This window comes from Lolium perenne, chromosome 3, assembly GCF_019359855.2.
Source record: "Lolium perenne isolate Kyuss_39 chromosome 3, Kyuss_2.0, whole genome shotgun sequence".
Taxonomy (NCBI): Eukaryota; Viridiplantae; Streptophyta; class Magnoliopsida; order Poales; family Poaceae; genus Lolium; species Lolium perenne.
The window spans coordinates 93,724,107-93,740,583 of NC_067246.2; the positions used below are offsets into that span (position 1 = coordinate 93,724,107).

The following is a 16,477-nucleotide window of genomic DNA, read 5'->3' on the forward strand; positions in this document are numbered from 1 at the left end:
ATAAAATAAAATGGGAGCCGCTCTTTGAAGGTTTGTCTGGCAAGGGGGTTAGAGTACCCGCTACCATTCGTTGACAACAACATACACCTCTCAAAACTTTATTTTTATGCTCTCTTTATGTTTTCAAAATAAAAGCTCTAGCACAAATATAGCAATCGATGCTTTTCCTCTATGAGGACCATTCTTTTACTTTATTGTTGAGTCAGTTCACCTATTTCTCTCCACCTCAAGAAGCAAACACTTGTGTAAACTGTGCATTGATTCCTACATACTTGCATATTGCACTTATTATATTACTCTATGTTGACAATATCCATGAGATATACATGTTATAAGTTGAAAGCAACCGCTGAAACTTAATCTTCTTTTGTGTTGCTTCAATGCCTTTACTTTGAATTATTGCTTTATGAGTTAACTCTTATGCAAGACTTATTGATGCTTGTCTTGAAGTACTATTCATGAAAAGTCTTTGCTTTATGATTCACTTGTTTACTCATGTCATATACATTGTTTTGATCGCTGCATTCACTACATATGCTTTACAAATAGTATGATCAAGGTTATGATGGCATGTCACTCCAGAAATTATCTGTGTTATCGTTTTACCTGCTCGGGACGAGCAGAACTAAGCTTGGGGATGCTGATACGTCTCCGACGTATCGATAATTTCTTGTGTTCCATGCCACATTATTGATGTTATCTACATGTTTTATGCACACTTTATGTCATATTCGTGCATTTTCTGGAACTAACCTATTAACAAGATGCCGAAGTGCCGCTTCTGTTTCTGCTGTTTTTGGTTTCAGAAATCCTAGTAACGAAATATTCTCGGAATCGGACGAAATCAACGCCCAAGTTCCTATTTTCACCGGAAGCATCCAGAACACCCGGGAAGGACCAGAGGGGGGGCACTGGGCCCCCAGACCCTAGGCCGGCGCGGCCCCCCCCTTGGCCGCGCGGCCCTGTGGTGTGGGGCCCCCGTGCCGCCTCTTGACCTGCCCTTCCGCCTACAAATAGCCTCCGTGACGAAACCCCCAGTACCGAGAGCCACGATATGGAAAACCTTCCAGAGACGCCGCCGCCGCCGATCCCATCTCGGGGGATCCAGGAGATCGCCTCCGGCACCCTGCCGGAGAGGGGAATCATCTCCCGGAGGACTCTACGCCGCCATGGTCGCCTCCGGTGTGATGTGTGAGTAGTCTACCCCTGGACTATGGGTCCATAGCAGTAGCTAGATAGTTGTCTTCTCCCCATTGTGCTATCATTGTCGGATCTTGTGAGCTGCCTAACATGATCAAGATCATCTATCTGTAATTCTATATGTTGCGTTTGTTGGGATCCGATGAATAGAGAAATGTTCCTCGTCAAATATACAATCAGCGTGACGGGCTATGAATAGATCCCCAGTAAGGGGTTCCAGGTACTTAATAATCGACGGCGATTTGTACCCCACATAGATCCCCAGTTTCCTATGTGGACCCATGGATGTCCGCTGAGGTGGTGAGATCGGGATGTATGTAGCACATCCGAACTTACGCAGATGGGAAATGCTGGGTGGATTTCCACGTACCAATTGCAGAGGGGAAGTACTGTGATATGCAGTAGGTCGCAATTGGATTAAGTCAGCAGCGTGTAAAACTGCGTGACCCCAACACGAGGTTGGAAAGCTGCAATTCATTAACAAAGGTCTTGCAATGAGTTTGATCCTCTTAATAAGGGATTCAGCCAAACCATTTTGAGTATGGACATATGGAACAGAGTGCTGAACTTCAATCCCCAGGGCCATGCAATAGTCATTGAAGGCACGTGAAGAGAATTCTGCAGCGTTGTCCATGCGAATTGATTTAATTTGACTTTCCGGATAATGGGTCAGTAACTTAATTACTTTCCTCATTATCTTGGCAAATGCATGATTCCGTGTGGAAAGAAGGCACACATGTGACCATCGTGTAGATGCATCAATTAGAACCATGAAATACCTAAACGGTCCAGACAATGGTTGGATGGGACCACAAATGTCTCCTTGAATTTGTTCAAGAAATTGAAGTGGTTCAGCTTGTATCTTGAGGTGCGAAGACCTCAGAATAAGCTTTCCCGTGGCACATGATGTGCATACAAAATCCGATGACTGAGGAAATTTGGACTCATGCAAATTGTGACCAATGGAATTGCTAGTAATCTTCCTCATCATCCCTATGCCGGTATGGCCTAGGCGATCATGCCAGGTTTGGAATGCGTCAACATTCTGGAAAATTACCTTGTAAGCAACATGTTCTACGGGCTTGATGTACGTATAGTACAATCCAGACGACAGAGAAGGAATCTTTTCAAGTACTTGCTTGCCATATCCGTAATCTTTTGTGAAGAGTAGATACTCCTCTTTGTTGTCTTCACGGGTTTCGATGTGAAAACCATTCTTACGGATATCTCGATAACTGATTAAGGTACGCGAAGAATCGGGATACAACAAGGCATCCTCGATTATCACTTGTGTACCATTTGGGAGGGTAAATATGGCACGTCCGGTGCCAACAATTACCGTATCGCGTCCAGCGATAGTTAAAACATCTCCATTCATCCTTTTCAGAGTCTGAAAATATTTTAACTCCCTCAGTATGGAGTTTGTGGTAGCACTATCCACAAGGCATAATTCCTCTTCCATCGGATTGTCCCCGTAGAGAACTATATATAAAAATGAAGAATTTTCAATAAGAATCCTTTATTTAAATACATAGATTACAATCTTATTATATTTAAGTGTTGATACAATATAAATGACAACAATACTTATGTTCTATTACAACATCACAAATGGACATGAATATATTAGTCACTAAGGAGGTAGCGGGACTAGTCGAAGTCTCCAAACACGTCGGTTGAGGCGTACTCAACCATCATGTCCTCCGTTCCTGTAGGGTCCTGTGACGGAAGGAGAGTAACGGCGTTGCTCGGTCCCGAGGGAACGTCTTGCGAACAGCCAGCTCCATCGGTGCCATCTGGATGAAGGTTGAAGTTGGCTTCAAACCTTTTCCCTCGAGGTGCGTTGCGTCCATGGGATTGCTGGTACAGAATGGCCAGATGCTTTGGGGTCTTGCACTTGTCAGTGGTGTGCGTGTAGCATCCACACTTGTCACAAAACTTAGATTTTTCAAACTTGAACTTTGCGGTGCCTTTCCCACGGTCTAAGTTTCTGGGCTTCCTGTTCCGGTTGCGCTTTCGCTTACCATTGAAGTTCGAGGGCTTTCCTTTGAAACCACCATCAAACTTTCGTTCGTTCACGACATTCATATGAACTTTAGGTAGAGGTTGAGAACCAACCGAACGCTGAGAGCCATTCTTAGCGAGTAGCTCATCATGCTTTTCAGCCTGAAGTAAGATATGAATAAGATCGGAATAGACTTGGTAGTCGCGAGCACGATACTGCTGCTGGAGGATTCTGTCAGATGGGAGCATAGTCGACAGAGTTTTCTCTATCTTCTCCGCATTAGTAGGTTCCTTCCCGCAAAAGCGCAGCTTGGAACTGATCTTATGAACCTCGTGATTGTACTCTCCGATGGACTTGAAGTCCTGAAGACGGAGGTGAGTCCAATCATGGAGTGCTTCAGCGGGACAACCGCCTTCGCCGTTCATACCTCGTTTTGAGGGCCTGAAACAGGGTACTAGGGGATTCCTCCTCCAAGTACTCAGACTTGAGATCTGGGTGAATATGGTGCCTTATAATGTATAAGGCGGTATACTTTTGTTCATCTGTTAGTGGCGTGACTCCAGCGGGCAGTGGATCCTGCTCAGCCTGGATTGCACGCACTATCCCACGAGATGCAAGAGCGATCTTCGTGTCCATGGCCCAAGTAGGGTAGTTGTGGCCATTGAGGGCGAGTGCCTCAAATTCTCGAGCCGTCGGTTACCTACATGGGTAAACCAGAGATTATTAATTTACACTTGGTAAACCAAAAACCATCATGGTTATGTTGTAATGAAGGTTGCAAAATTAATGATGATTTCAAGGAGTGGGCTTGAAACCATTAGTGTGAACTTCAAATTGTTAAGTATGACACGTTGTAGATACTCCCCAAAGAAAATTTCAGGGTCCATCTCTCAGCACTAGAGAGTATAATCTGATAAAATCAGTAGATACTCATATTTCTAGTACCTTGTGTCATAACTTAATAAAATGTATGGAAGAGCACTTTAAGCAATCAAAATGTCAATCATGACAAAATGTAGGCTTAATTAGTAGTGGTAGATAATCTGCAATGCAGTAGATCTACACACCACCTTGTGATCCCAAAACATCAATTTGAAGAAATCACTTTGAATTTTGCGTACATTGTTTGCAAGAAACTGAAAAATCTCAATTGCAAATAACGGACGTAATTAATCTCAACATGTGACTAACATGGAAATATATTACATCACACACATCTGGAATACAAAGTACTCTACAGATTTACAGTACTAAAATAGATGTACTGAATTTAACAGATCTTAGAACAGCAATGAAACTACTGCTAAAGCTACTTAGTGCTAAAGCTACTGTTGATAAACTGATTTGTTAAAAATCTGAAATCAGAACTAATACGCATGGAAACAGAAGAGAACTAAAACGTGTAGAAACGTCTCGATGGCTCCACCGCGTGTACAGGCTACAGGGTAAACAAGCTACTTTAGGTAGCCTAGCAGCGGGATGGACAGGATAAGGAAACAAATCTCCAATCCACGATTCCACCATTAGTACAGCGGCGACCACCACGAGCTCGTTTCCAGGCCGATGCAGCGTCGCTCACCGGCGGCGATTGACGCTCCAGCCGCCCTCATCCTCGTCGGAGGATCCCCCAGGGAGCTGGGTCCCCGGGGCGACGTCGTTGGAGTGGCCGTTGGAGAGCCTCGCCGGGCTCCACTCCCCCGGCCGCCGGCCGGTGCGGCTGGCCTGCAGCACGGCGCGCGGCACGATGAAGCGGAGGCGGCGTTGAGGAGGCTATGCAGCGGCGGCAGAGCCTCCCGCGTCGTTGTCGAGGACGGTGTGCGAGTCCAGCGCTCGGCGTGGCGGACTCGACGCTCGACGGGGCGGGCTCGTCGTTCGCGAGCGCGTGCGTCGGAGTTGGAGACGGCAGGTCTGGCGACGCCTCCTCGGGCACCACGGGCTCGGCCTCCTCCTCGACATGGATTCCCTGCTGTGCGAGCCTCGGGCAGGCCCAGCCGTGTACCGGGCAAGGCAGGGGCGGGGGCGGAGCGGCGAGGGCCGAGTCGTCGACGTCAACGTCGTCGTCCGCCGGTTCCATCTCCTCGTCGGCGTAAAGGTTTGGCGCGGCTGGTCCGGCGAGAATCCACGCCGGCAGCGGCTGTGCCTCCGGCATCACCAGTGGGGCGGATGTGGATGGGACGGCTTGGGCGTTTGATGGCCCTGCGCCATCACCACCTCCACGACCACGACGAGGGCCATGGCGGCGACCTCCATACCAGCGGAAGCCATAGCGATGGCGTTCGTTCCGGCGGAAGACTTGGCGACGGCCACCAAGATGTCGAAGGCGCTGCATGATACGTCTCCGACGTATCGATAATTTCTTATGTTCCATGCCACATTATTGATGATATCTACATGTTTTATGCATACTTTATGTCATATTTATGCGTTTTCCAGAACTAACCTATTGACGAGATGCCGAAGTGCCAGTTCCTGTTTTCTGTTGTTTTTGGTTTCAGAAATCCTAGTAAGGAAATATTCTCGGAATTGGACGAAATCAACGCCCAGCATCTTAGGATTGCATGAAGCTTCCAGAACACCCGAGAGCCGCCTGAGAGGGGCCACAGGGGGCCCACACATGGTGGCGGCGCGGCCCAGGGGGGGCGCTGCCCTAGTGTCTGGTGGCCCCAGACCCCTTCTGACGCCGCCTCTTCGCCTATAAGAAGCCCCTGACCTAAGTCTTCGATACGGAAAAACCACGGTACGAGAAACCTTCCAGAGCCACCGCCATCGTGAAGCCAAGATCTGGGGGATAGGAGTCTCTATTCCGGCACGCCGCCGGGACGGGGAAGTGCCCCCGGAAGGCTTCTCCATCGACACCACCGCCATCTTCATCACCGCTGCTGTCTCCCATGAGGAGGGAGTAGTTCTCCATCGAGGCTAAGGGCTGTACCGGTAGCTATGTGGTTAATCTCTCTCCTATGTACTTCAATACAATAATCTCATGAGCTGCCTTATATGATTGAGATTCATATGATGATGCTTGTAATCTAGATGTCATTATGCTAGTCAAGTGGATTTTACTTATGTGATCTCCGGAGACTCCTTGTCCCACGTGTGTAAAGGTGATAGTGTGTGCACCGTGTGGGTCTCTTAGGCTATATTTCACAGAATACTTATTCACTGTTATGAATGACATAGTGAAGTGCTTATTTATATCCCTTTATGATCGCAATGTGCTTTGTATCACAATTCATCTATGCGCTACTCTAGTGATGTTATTAAAGTAGTCTATTCCTCCTACACGGTGTAATGGTGACAGTGTGTGAATCGTGTAGTACTTGGCGTAGGTTATGATTGTAATCTCTTGTAGATTATGAAGTTAATTATTGCTATGATAGTATTGATGTGATCTATGCCTCCTTCATAGTGTGATGGTGACAGTGTGCATGCTATGTTAGTACTTGGTGTAATTGCAATGATCTATCATGCACTCTAAGGTTATTTAAACATGAATATCGAATATTGTGGAGCTTGTTAACTCCAGCATTGAGGGTTCGTGTAATCCTACACAATTAGTGGTGTTCATCATCCAACAAGAGAGTGTAGAGTATAGCATTTATCTATTCTGTTATGTGATCAATGTTGAGAGTGTCCACTAGTGAAAGTATAATCTCTAGGCCTTGTTCCTAAATACTGAAATCGCTGCTTGTTTACTGTTTTACTGCATCTGTACTGCCTGCAATATCACCACCATCAACCACACGCCAGTTGTAGCATCAAGCTATTTTCTGGTGCCGTTACTACTGCTCATATACATTTATACCACCTGTATTTCACTATCTCTTCGCCGAACTAGTGCACCTATACATCTGACAAGTGTATTAGGTGTGTTGGGGACACAAGAGACTTCTTGCTTTGTGGTTGCAGGGTTGCTTGAGAGGGATATCTTTGACCTCTTCCTCCCTGAGTTCGATAAACCTTGGGTGATCCACTTAAGGGAAAACTTGCTGCTGTTCTACAAACCTCTGCTCTTGGAGGCCCAACACTGTCTACAGGAAAAGGAGTGTGCGTAGACATCAAGCACTTTTCTGGCGCCGTTGCCGGGGAGGAAAGGTAAAAGGTACTCACACTCCGGATCTCGGCTACTAAGCTATTTTCCGGCGCCGTTGTAAGTACTCGAAGCTATTTCCTTTAGATCCTGCAATTGCATCTTTTTGTTTCTTGTTTTACACTAGTTTGGCATAATGGAAAGCAACATGGAGCTTTTTATTCTTTTTCCTGAGTTAAGACATGGATGGTTTGATGCGAAAATTAAAAAACCCATGGAACATATTAGTATGAACACTTTGAATACCATTGTTGCTAATGATATGGAAAATTCTAAGCTTGGGGAAGCTGGTTATGATGAGCATGATATTTTTAGTCCCCCAAGCATTGAGGAGAAAATTTACTTTGATGATACTTTGCCTCCTATTTATGATGATTATAATGATAGTGGTCTTTTGGTGCCGCCTACTATGGAGAGTACATTTTATGATGATTATACTATGCCTCCTACACTTGATCAGAATAATAATGATAGCTACTTTGTTGAATTTTCTCCCACTACAACTAATAAAATTGATTATGCTTATGTGGAGAGTAATAATTTTATGCATGAGACTCATGATAAGAATGCTTTATGTGATAGTTATATTGTTGAGTTTGCTCATGATGCTACTGAAAGTTATTATGAGAGAGGAAAATATGGTTGTAGAAATTTTCATGTTACTAAAACACCTCTCTATGTGCTGAAATTTTTGAAGCTACACTTGTTTTATCTTTCTATGCTTGTCACTTTGTTCTTCATGAATTCATTTGTGTACAAGATTCCTTTGCATAGGAAGCATGTTAGACTTAAATGTGTTTTGGATTTGCTTCTTGATACTCTCTTTTGCTTCAACTACTATTTCTTGCGAGTGCATCATTAAAACTGCTGAGCCCATCTTAATGGCTATAAAGAAAGAACTTCTTGGGAGATAACCCATGTGTTTATTTTACTACAGCACTTTTATTTTATATTTGAGTCTTGGAAGTTGTTACTACTGTAGCAACCTCTCCTTATCTTTATTTTATTGCATTGTTGTGTCAAGTAAAGTCTTTGATAGAAAGGTTGATACTAGATTTGGATTACTGCGCAGAAACAGATTTCTTGCTGTCACGAATCTGGGCCTAATTCTCTGTAGGTAACTCAGAAAATTATGCCAATTTACGTGAGTGATCCTCAGATATGTACGCAATTTTCATTAAATTTGAGAATTTTCATTTGAGCAAGTCTGGTGCCTCAATAAAATTCATCTTTACGGACTGTTCTGTTTTGACAGATTCTGCCTTTTATTTCGCATTGCCTCTTTTGCTATGTGGGATGGATTTCTTTGTTCCATTAAATTCCAGTAGCTTTAGTCAATGTCCAGAAGTGTTAAGAATGATTGTGTCACCTCTGAACATGTGAGTTTTTGATTATGCACTAACCCTCTAATGAGTTTGTTTTGAGTTTGGTGTGGAGGAAGTTTTCAAGGGTCAAGAGAGGAGGATGATATACTATGATCAAGGAGAGTGAAAGCTCTAAGCTTGGGGATGCCCCGGTGGTTCACCCCTGCATATTTCAAGAAGACTCAAGCATCTAAGCTTGGGGATGCTGATACGTCCAATTTGCATCACTATTTTGTATCATAATTTGCTGTTATTCATTGATATATTTCATATTTGGATACAGTACTTATGTTATTTCATCTATTTTGCATGTTTCATCATTATTGGAGGATCAAGCACCGGAGCCAGGATTCTGCTGGAAAAAGCACCGTCGGAACGCAATATTTCGGAAGATCAACTGTGGAAGGAAATTATACCAAAAATCCTATTTTTCCAGATGACGAAGGAAGCCAGAAGGGGGAGCCAGCTGGGCCCAAGGTGGGCCCAGACCATAGGGCGGCGCGGCCCATGGCCTGGCCGCGCCACCATGTGGTGTGGGGGCCCCACAGCCCCTTTCGCCTCCTTTTCTTCGCGAAACCCTTCGTCCCGAAAACCTAAGCCACAGAGGGTACCTCGCGAAGAGTTCCAGCCGCCTCTGTGGGGCGGAGAACACCAGAGAGAAAAGAGCTCTCCGGCAGGCAGGAATCCGCTGGGGAAATTCCCTCCCGGAGGGGGAAATCGACGCCATCGTCACCGTCATCGAGCTGGACATCATCTCCATCACCATCATCATCATCTCCACCATCATCACCGCCGTCTCCACCGCTGGACACCATCACCGCCGTAGCAATTTGGGTTTGATCTTGATTGTTTGATAGGGGAAACTCTCCCGGTATCGATCTCTACTTGTTGTTGATGCTATTGAGTGAAACCATTGAACCAAGTTTATGTTCAGATTGTTATTCATCATCATATCACCTCTGATCATGTTCCATATGATGTCTTGTGAGTAGTTCGTTTAGTTCTTGAGGACATGGGTGAAGTCTAAATGTTAGTAGTGAATTATGGTTGAGTAATATTCAATGGTATGATATTTAAGTTGTGGTGTTATTCTTCTAGTGGTGTCATGTGAACGTCGACTACATGACACTTCACCATTTATGGGCCTAGGGGAATGCATCTTGTACTCGTTTGCCAATTGCGGGGTTGCCGGAGTGACGAAACCTAAACCCCGTTGGTATATCGATGCGGGGAGGGATAGCGAGGATCTCAGAGTTTAAGGCTGTGGTTAGATTTATTCTTAATTACTTTCTTGTAGTTGCGGATGCTTGCAAGGGGTATAATCACAAGTATGTATTAGTCCTAGGAAGGGCGGTACATTAGCATAGGTTCACCCACACAACACTTATCATAACAATGAAGATTATTTAGCCGTATGTAGCGAAAGCACTAGACTAAAATCCCGTGTGTCCTCGAGAACGTTTGGTCATTATAAGTAAACAAACCGGCTTGTCCTTTGTGCTAAAAAGGATTGGGCCACTCGCTGCAATTGTTACTCTCGCACTTTACTTACTCGTACTTTATTCAACTGTTACATCAAAACCCCCCGAATACTTGTCTGTGAGCATTTACAGTGAATCCTTCATCGAAACTGCTTGTCAACACCTTCTGCTCCTCGTTGGGATCGACATTCTTACTTATCGAAAATACTACGATACACCCCCTATACTTGTGGGTCATCAAGACTATTTTCTGGCGCCGTTGCCGGGGAGTGAAGCGCTATTGGTAAGTGGAATTGGTAAGGAAAACCATTACTGTTTGTGCTGATTTTATTTCTTTCTTGCTATAAGTCATTATGGAGAGATCTTCTCTTCAATTTTTATTTGGGAAATCTACTACTACTGCAACGGTAGTGGATGAGGCGCCAGGTGAGGAAGTGATACCATATAAAATACCTATGAAAATTATTGAACGTGTTATGGATAACCGCTATGAAGGGGATGGAACTGTCCATCCTGGAGATCATTTATTGTTCTTACATGAGTTATGCGGTCTATTCAAGTGTGCAGGTATTGCTATGGATGAAGTGAGGAAGAAACTATTCTCTTTATCGCTGTCTGGTAAGGCGGCGCATTGGTATAAATTACTGGATAATGGTGATTCTCTTGAATGGAATGATATTGTGCCCCGGTTTTATTCTAAGTTCTATCCTCCAAGTGAAATTCACAAGGATCGGAATCGCATATATAATTTTTGGCCTCATGATGGAGAGAGTATTGCCCAAGCTTGGGGGAGATTGAAGTCTTTAATGCTCAAATGCCCCATTCATGAGCTTCCTGGTAATGTTATTATTGATAATTTCTATGCAAGACTTTCTTTTCAAGACAAGACCTTGCTGGATACTTCTTGTTCTGGATCATTTACACGCAACAAAGAAGAGTTTAAAAGGGACCTTCTTGATCGGATCCAAGAAAATACTGAAGGTTGGGAGAACGACAAGGATAGAGAATCAGGTATAATTTATGATTATAAATGCATTGAAGCTTTTATGGATACCGATAAATTTCGTAATATGAGTGCTACATATGGTCTTGATTCTCAAGTTGCTGCAAATCTTTATAAAGCTTTTGCCTCTCATTATGAATTGCCAAAGAAGAATTTTGATAAGTATCATGAACCGTATAAAGATAAAATTGATTCATCTATTAATAAATGCGTTGTAGTTGAAACTGTTGATCATGTTATTCCTGAAGCTTATATTGAAAAAACTCCTTTTCCTGCTAAAATGAAGGAGTACTCTGTTATAAATAGTGCGGTTCATAAAAGTGAAAAGAAACCTGTAGAACCTGAAGAACAAATAAAAGTTGAACTCTTGTTGCAATAGTTAAAGATCTTGTGACTGAAAATGTGGAGGATGGTCATATTATTTTCTGTGAAGATGCTTCTAATATTGTTTCACATCCTAATAAACCCAAACAAGCTAGTGTTCCTATGCTATCTGTTAGAATTGGTGATCATTGCTATTATGGATTATGTGATATTGGTGCAAGTGTTAGTGCTATTCCTTATGAGCTTTACACGGAGATTATGCACGAAATTGATTCTTGTGGACTTGAAGATATTGATGTGGTTATTCAGCTGGCTAATAGAGAAACTATTTCTCCAATTGGTATTGTTCGAGATGTGGAAGTTTTATGCGGTAAGGTTAAATATCCTGCTGACTTTTTGGTACTTGGTTCTGCTGCTAGTGATTATTGTCCTATCATTTTTGGTAGACCTTTTCTAAATACTTGTGGAGCTATTATAGATTGCAAGAAAGAGAAAATTTTGACTAAATTTGCTGGTGAATCTTATGAGTTTAACTTCTCTAAATTTACCAAAACTCCTTATAAAGCTGATTTGCCTAATAATGATTTTAAAATGGAACAGTGTGCATCTATTGTTCTTGTTCCTAATAATCCTTTGCAGCAACATTTGGAGAATAGCGAGAGTGAAGTTTTTAGGAAAGAAAGAGATGAGCTTGAGAAATTTTTTCTCCACCAACCTATTCTCAAGCATGATTTACCGGTGGAAGATTTGGGTACAACACCGCCACCAAAGGAAGATCCTGTTTTTGAATTAAAGCCTTTGCCTGATAATCTTAAATATGCTCATATTGATGATAAGAAAATATATCCTGTTATTATTAGTTCTAAGCTTTCAGAGATTGAGGAAGAAAGGTTATTGGAAATATTGAAGAAACACTGATGTCTACGTTCCCCCTCCTTTCCTGTAGACAGTGTTGGGCCTCCAAGAGCAGAGGTTTGTAGAACAGTAGCAAGTTTCCCTTAAGTGGATACCCAAGGTTTATCGAACTCAGGGAGGAAGAGGTCAAAGATATCCCTCTCATGCAACCCTGCAACCACAAAGCAAGAAGTCTCTTGTGTCCCCAACACACCTAATAGGTGCACTAGTTCGGCGAAGAGATAGTGAAATACAGGTGGTATAAATATATAGTAGCAGTAGCAACGGTGCCAGAAAAGTGCTTGGCGCGTAGTTGATGGTGGTGGTATTGCAGCAGTAGTAACGCAGTAAAACAGTAAACAAGCAGCGGTGATAGCAGTATTTAGGAACAAGGCCTAGGGATTATACTTTCACTAGTGGACACTCTCAACATTGATCACATAACAGAACAGATAAATGCATACTCTACACTTTTGTTGGATGATGAACACATTGCGTAGGATTACACGAACCCTCAATGCCGGAGTTAACAAGCTCCACAATAATGCTCATGTTTAAGTAACCTTTAGTGTAAGATAAATCAACAGACTAAACCGAGTACTAGCATAGCATGCACACTGTCACCTTCATGCATATGTAGGAGGAATAGATCACATCAATATTATCATAGCAACAGTTAACTCCATAATCTACAAGAGATCATGATCATAGCACAAACCAAGTACTAACACGGTGCACACACTGTCACCTTTACACACGTGCAGGAGGAATAGAACTACTTTAATAACACATCACTAGAGTAGCACATAGATAGTAGTGATACAAAACTCAGATGAATCTCAATCATGTAAAGCAGCTCATGAGATCATTGTATTGAAGTACATAGAGAGAGATTAACCACATAGCTACCGGTACAGCCCCGAGCCTCGATGGAGAACTACTCCCTCCTCATGGGAGCAGCAGCGGTGATGAAGATGGCGGTGGAGATGGCAGCGGTGTCAATGGAGAAGCCTTCCGGGGGCACTTCCCCGCTCGGCAGCGTGCCGGAACAGAGATCCTGTCCCCCAGATCTTGGCTTCGCGATGGCGGCGGCTCTGGAAGGTTTTCGTGGGTTTCGTCAATCGGTGTAGGGTTTTCTGATCCAGGGGCTTCTTATAGGCGAAGAGGCGGCGCAGGAAGGTCGAAGGGGGGCCCACACCCTAGGGGGGCGCGCCCCCCCCCTAGGCCGCGCCGGGGTGTGGTGTGGTGGCCCTGCCACCCTTCTCTGGCGGTTCTCGTGTGTTCTGGATGCTTCCGGGTAAAATAGGAACCTGGCGTTGATTTCGTCCGATTAGAGAATATTTCGTTACTAGGATTTCTGAAACCAAAAACAGCAGAAAACAGGAACTGGCACTTCGGCATCTTGTTAATAGGTTAGTTCCAGAAAATGCACGAATATGACATAAAGTGTGCATAAAACATGTAGATAACATCAATAATGTGGCATGGAACACAAGAAATTATCGATACGTTGGAGACGTATCAGCATCCCCAAGCTTAGTTCTGCTCGTCCCGAGCAGGTAAAACGATAACAAAGATAATTTCTGGAGTGACATGCCATCATAACCTTGATCATACTATTTGTAAAGCATATGTAGTGAATGCAGCGATCAAAACAATGTGTATGACATGAGTAAACAAGTGAATCATATAGCAAAGACTTTTCATGAATAGCACTTCAAGACAAGCATCAATAAGTCTTGCATAAGAGTTAACTCATAAAGCAATAATTCAAAGTAAAGGTATTGAAGCAACACAATGGAAGATTAAGTTTCAGCGGTTGCTTTCAACTTGTAACATGTATATCTCATGGATAGTTGTCAATGCAAAGCAATATAACAAATGCAATAAGCAAGTATGTAAGAATCAATGCACAGTTCACACAAGTGTTTGCTTCTTGAGGTGGAGAGAGATAGGTGAATTGACTCAACATTGAAAGTAAAAGAATGGTCCTCATAGAGGAAAAGCATCGATTGCTATATTTGTGCTAGAGCTTTGGTTTTGAAAACATAAAGATAGCATAAAAATAAAGTTTTGAGAGGTGTATGTTGTTGTCAACGAATGGTAGCGGGTACTCTAACCCCCTTGCCAGGCAAACCTTCAAAGAGCGGCTCCCATTTTATTTTATTTTGGGTGGCACTCCTTCCAACCTTTCTTTCACAAACCATGGCTAACCGAATCCTCGGGTGCCTGCCAACAATCTCATACCATGAAGGAGTGCCTTTTTATTTTAGTTTTATTATGATGACACTCCTCCCAACCTTTGCTTACACAAGCCATGGCTAACCGAATCCTTCGGGTGCCGTCCAACAATCACATACCATGGAGGAGTGTCTATTTAAGTTAATTAATTTGGGTCTGGGAATCCCATTGCCAGCTCTTTTTGCAAAATTATTGGATAAGCGGATGAAGCCACTAGTCCATTGGTGAAAGTTGCCCAACAAGATTGAAAGATAAACACCACATACTTCCTCATGAGCTATAAAACATTGACACAAATCAGAGGTGATAAATTTTGAATTGTTTAAAGGTAGCACTCAAGCAATTTACTTTGGAATGGCAGGAAATACCATGTAGTAGGTAGGTATGGTGGACACAAATGGCATAGTGTTGTTTGGCTCAAAGATTTGGATGCATGAGAAGTATTCCCTCTCGATACAAGGTTTAGGCTAGCAAGGTTGTTTAAAGCAAACACAAGTATGAACTAGTACAGCAAAACTCACATAAAAGACGCATTACAAGTATTATAGGACTATACATCGTCTTCCTTGTTGTTCAAACACCTTACTAGAAATTATCTAGACCTTAGAGAGACCAATTATGCAAACCAAATTTTAGCATGCTCTATGTATTTCTTCATTAATGGGTGCAAAGCATATGATGCAAGAGCTTAAACATGAGCACAACAATTGCCAAGTATCACATTACCCAAGACATTATAGCAAATTACTACATGTATCATTTTCCAATTCCAACCATATAACAATTTAACGAAGGAGAAACTTCGCCATGAATACTATGAGTAGAAACCAAGGACATACTTGTCCATATGCTACAGTGGAGCGTGTCTCTCTCCCATAAAGTGAATGCTAGGATCCATTTTATTCAAACAAAACAAAAACAAAAACAAACCGACGCTCCAAGAAAAAGCACATAAGATGTGATGGAATAAAAATATAGTTTCAGGGGAGGAACCTGATAATGTTGTCGATGAAGAAGGGGATGCCTTGGGCATCCCCAAGCTTAGACGCTTGAGTCTTCTTGATATATGCAGGGGTGAACCACCGGGGCATCCCCAAGCTTAGAGCTTTCACTCTTCTTGATCATAGTATATCATCCTCCTCTCTTGACCCTTGAAAACTTCCTCCATACCAAACTCGAAACAACTCATTAGAGGGTTAGTGCACAATAAAAATTAACATATTCAGAGGTGACACAATCATTCTTAACACTTCTGGACATTGCATAATGCTACTGGACATTAGTGGATCAAAGAAATTCATCCAACATAGCAAAAGAGGCAATGCGAAATAAAAGGCAGAATCTGTCAAAACAGAACAGTTCGTATTGACGAATTTTAAAATGGCACCAGACTTGCTCAAATGAAAATGCTCAAATTGAATGAAAGTTGCATACATATCTGAGGATCATGCACGTAAATTGGCTTAATTTTCTGAGCTACCTACAGGGAGGTGGACTCAGATTCGTGACAGCAAAGAAATCTGGAACTGTGCAGTAATCCAAATCTAGTACTTACTTTTCTATCAACGGCTTAACTTGGCACAACAAAACACAAAACTAAGATAAGGAGAGGTTGCTACAGTAGTAAACAACTTCCAAGACACAAATATAAAACAAAGTACTGTAGCAAAATAACACATGGGTTATCTCCCAAGAAGTTCTTTCTTTATAGCCATTAAGATGGGCTCAGCAGTTTTAATGATGCACTCGCAAGAAATAGTATTTGAAGCAAAAGAGAGCATCAAGAGGCAAATTCAAAACACATTTAAGTCTAACATGCTTCCTATGCATAGGAATCTTGTAAATAAACAAGTTCATGAAGAGCAAAGTAACAAGCAT

General features: G+C 42.9%; 1 protein-coding gene across 1 annotated transcript; it reads right to left on the minus strand.

The window, feature by feature from the left end:
- Positions 1-2,850: 2,850 nt before the first annotated feature.
- Positions 2,851-3,630, minus strand: LOC127339484 (uncharacterized). Its single transcript, XM_051365331.2, has one exon. The coding sequence runs from the start codon at positions 3,628-3,630 to the stop codon at positions 2,851-2,853; it is 780 nt and encodes a 259-aa protein (XP_051221291.2).
- Between the last annotated feature and the right edge of the window lie 12,847 nt (positions 3,631-16,477).

Excerpts from the sequence above, each read along its gene's own strand:
- LOC127339484 (XM_051365331.2), bottom strand. The coding sequence starts at position 3,630 with ATGAACGGCGAAGGCGGTTGTCCCGCTGAAGCACTCCATGATTGGACT.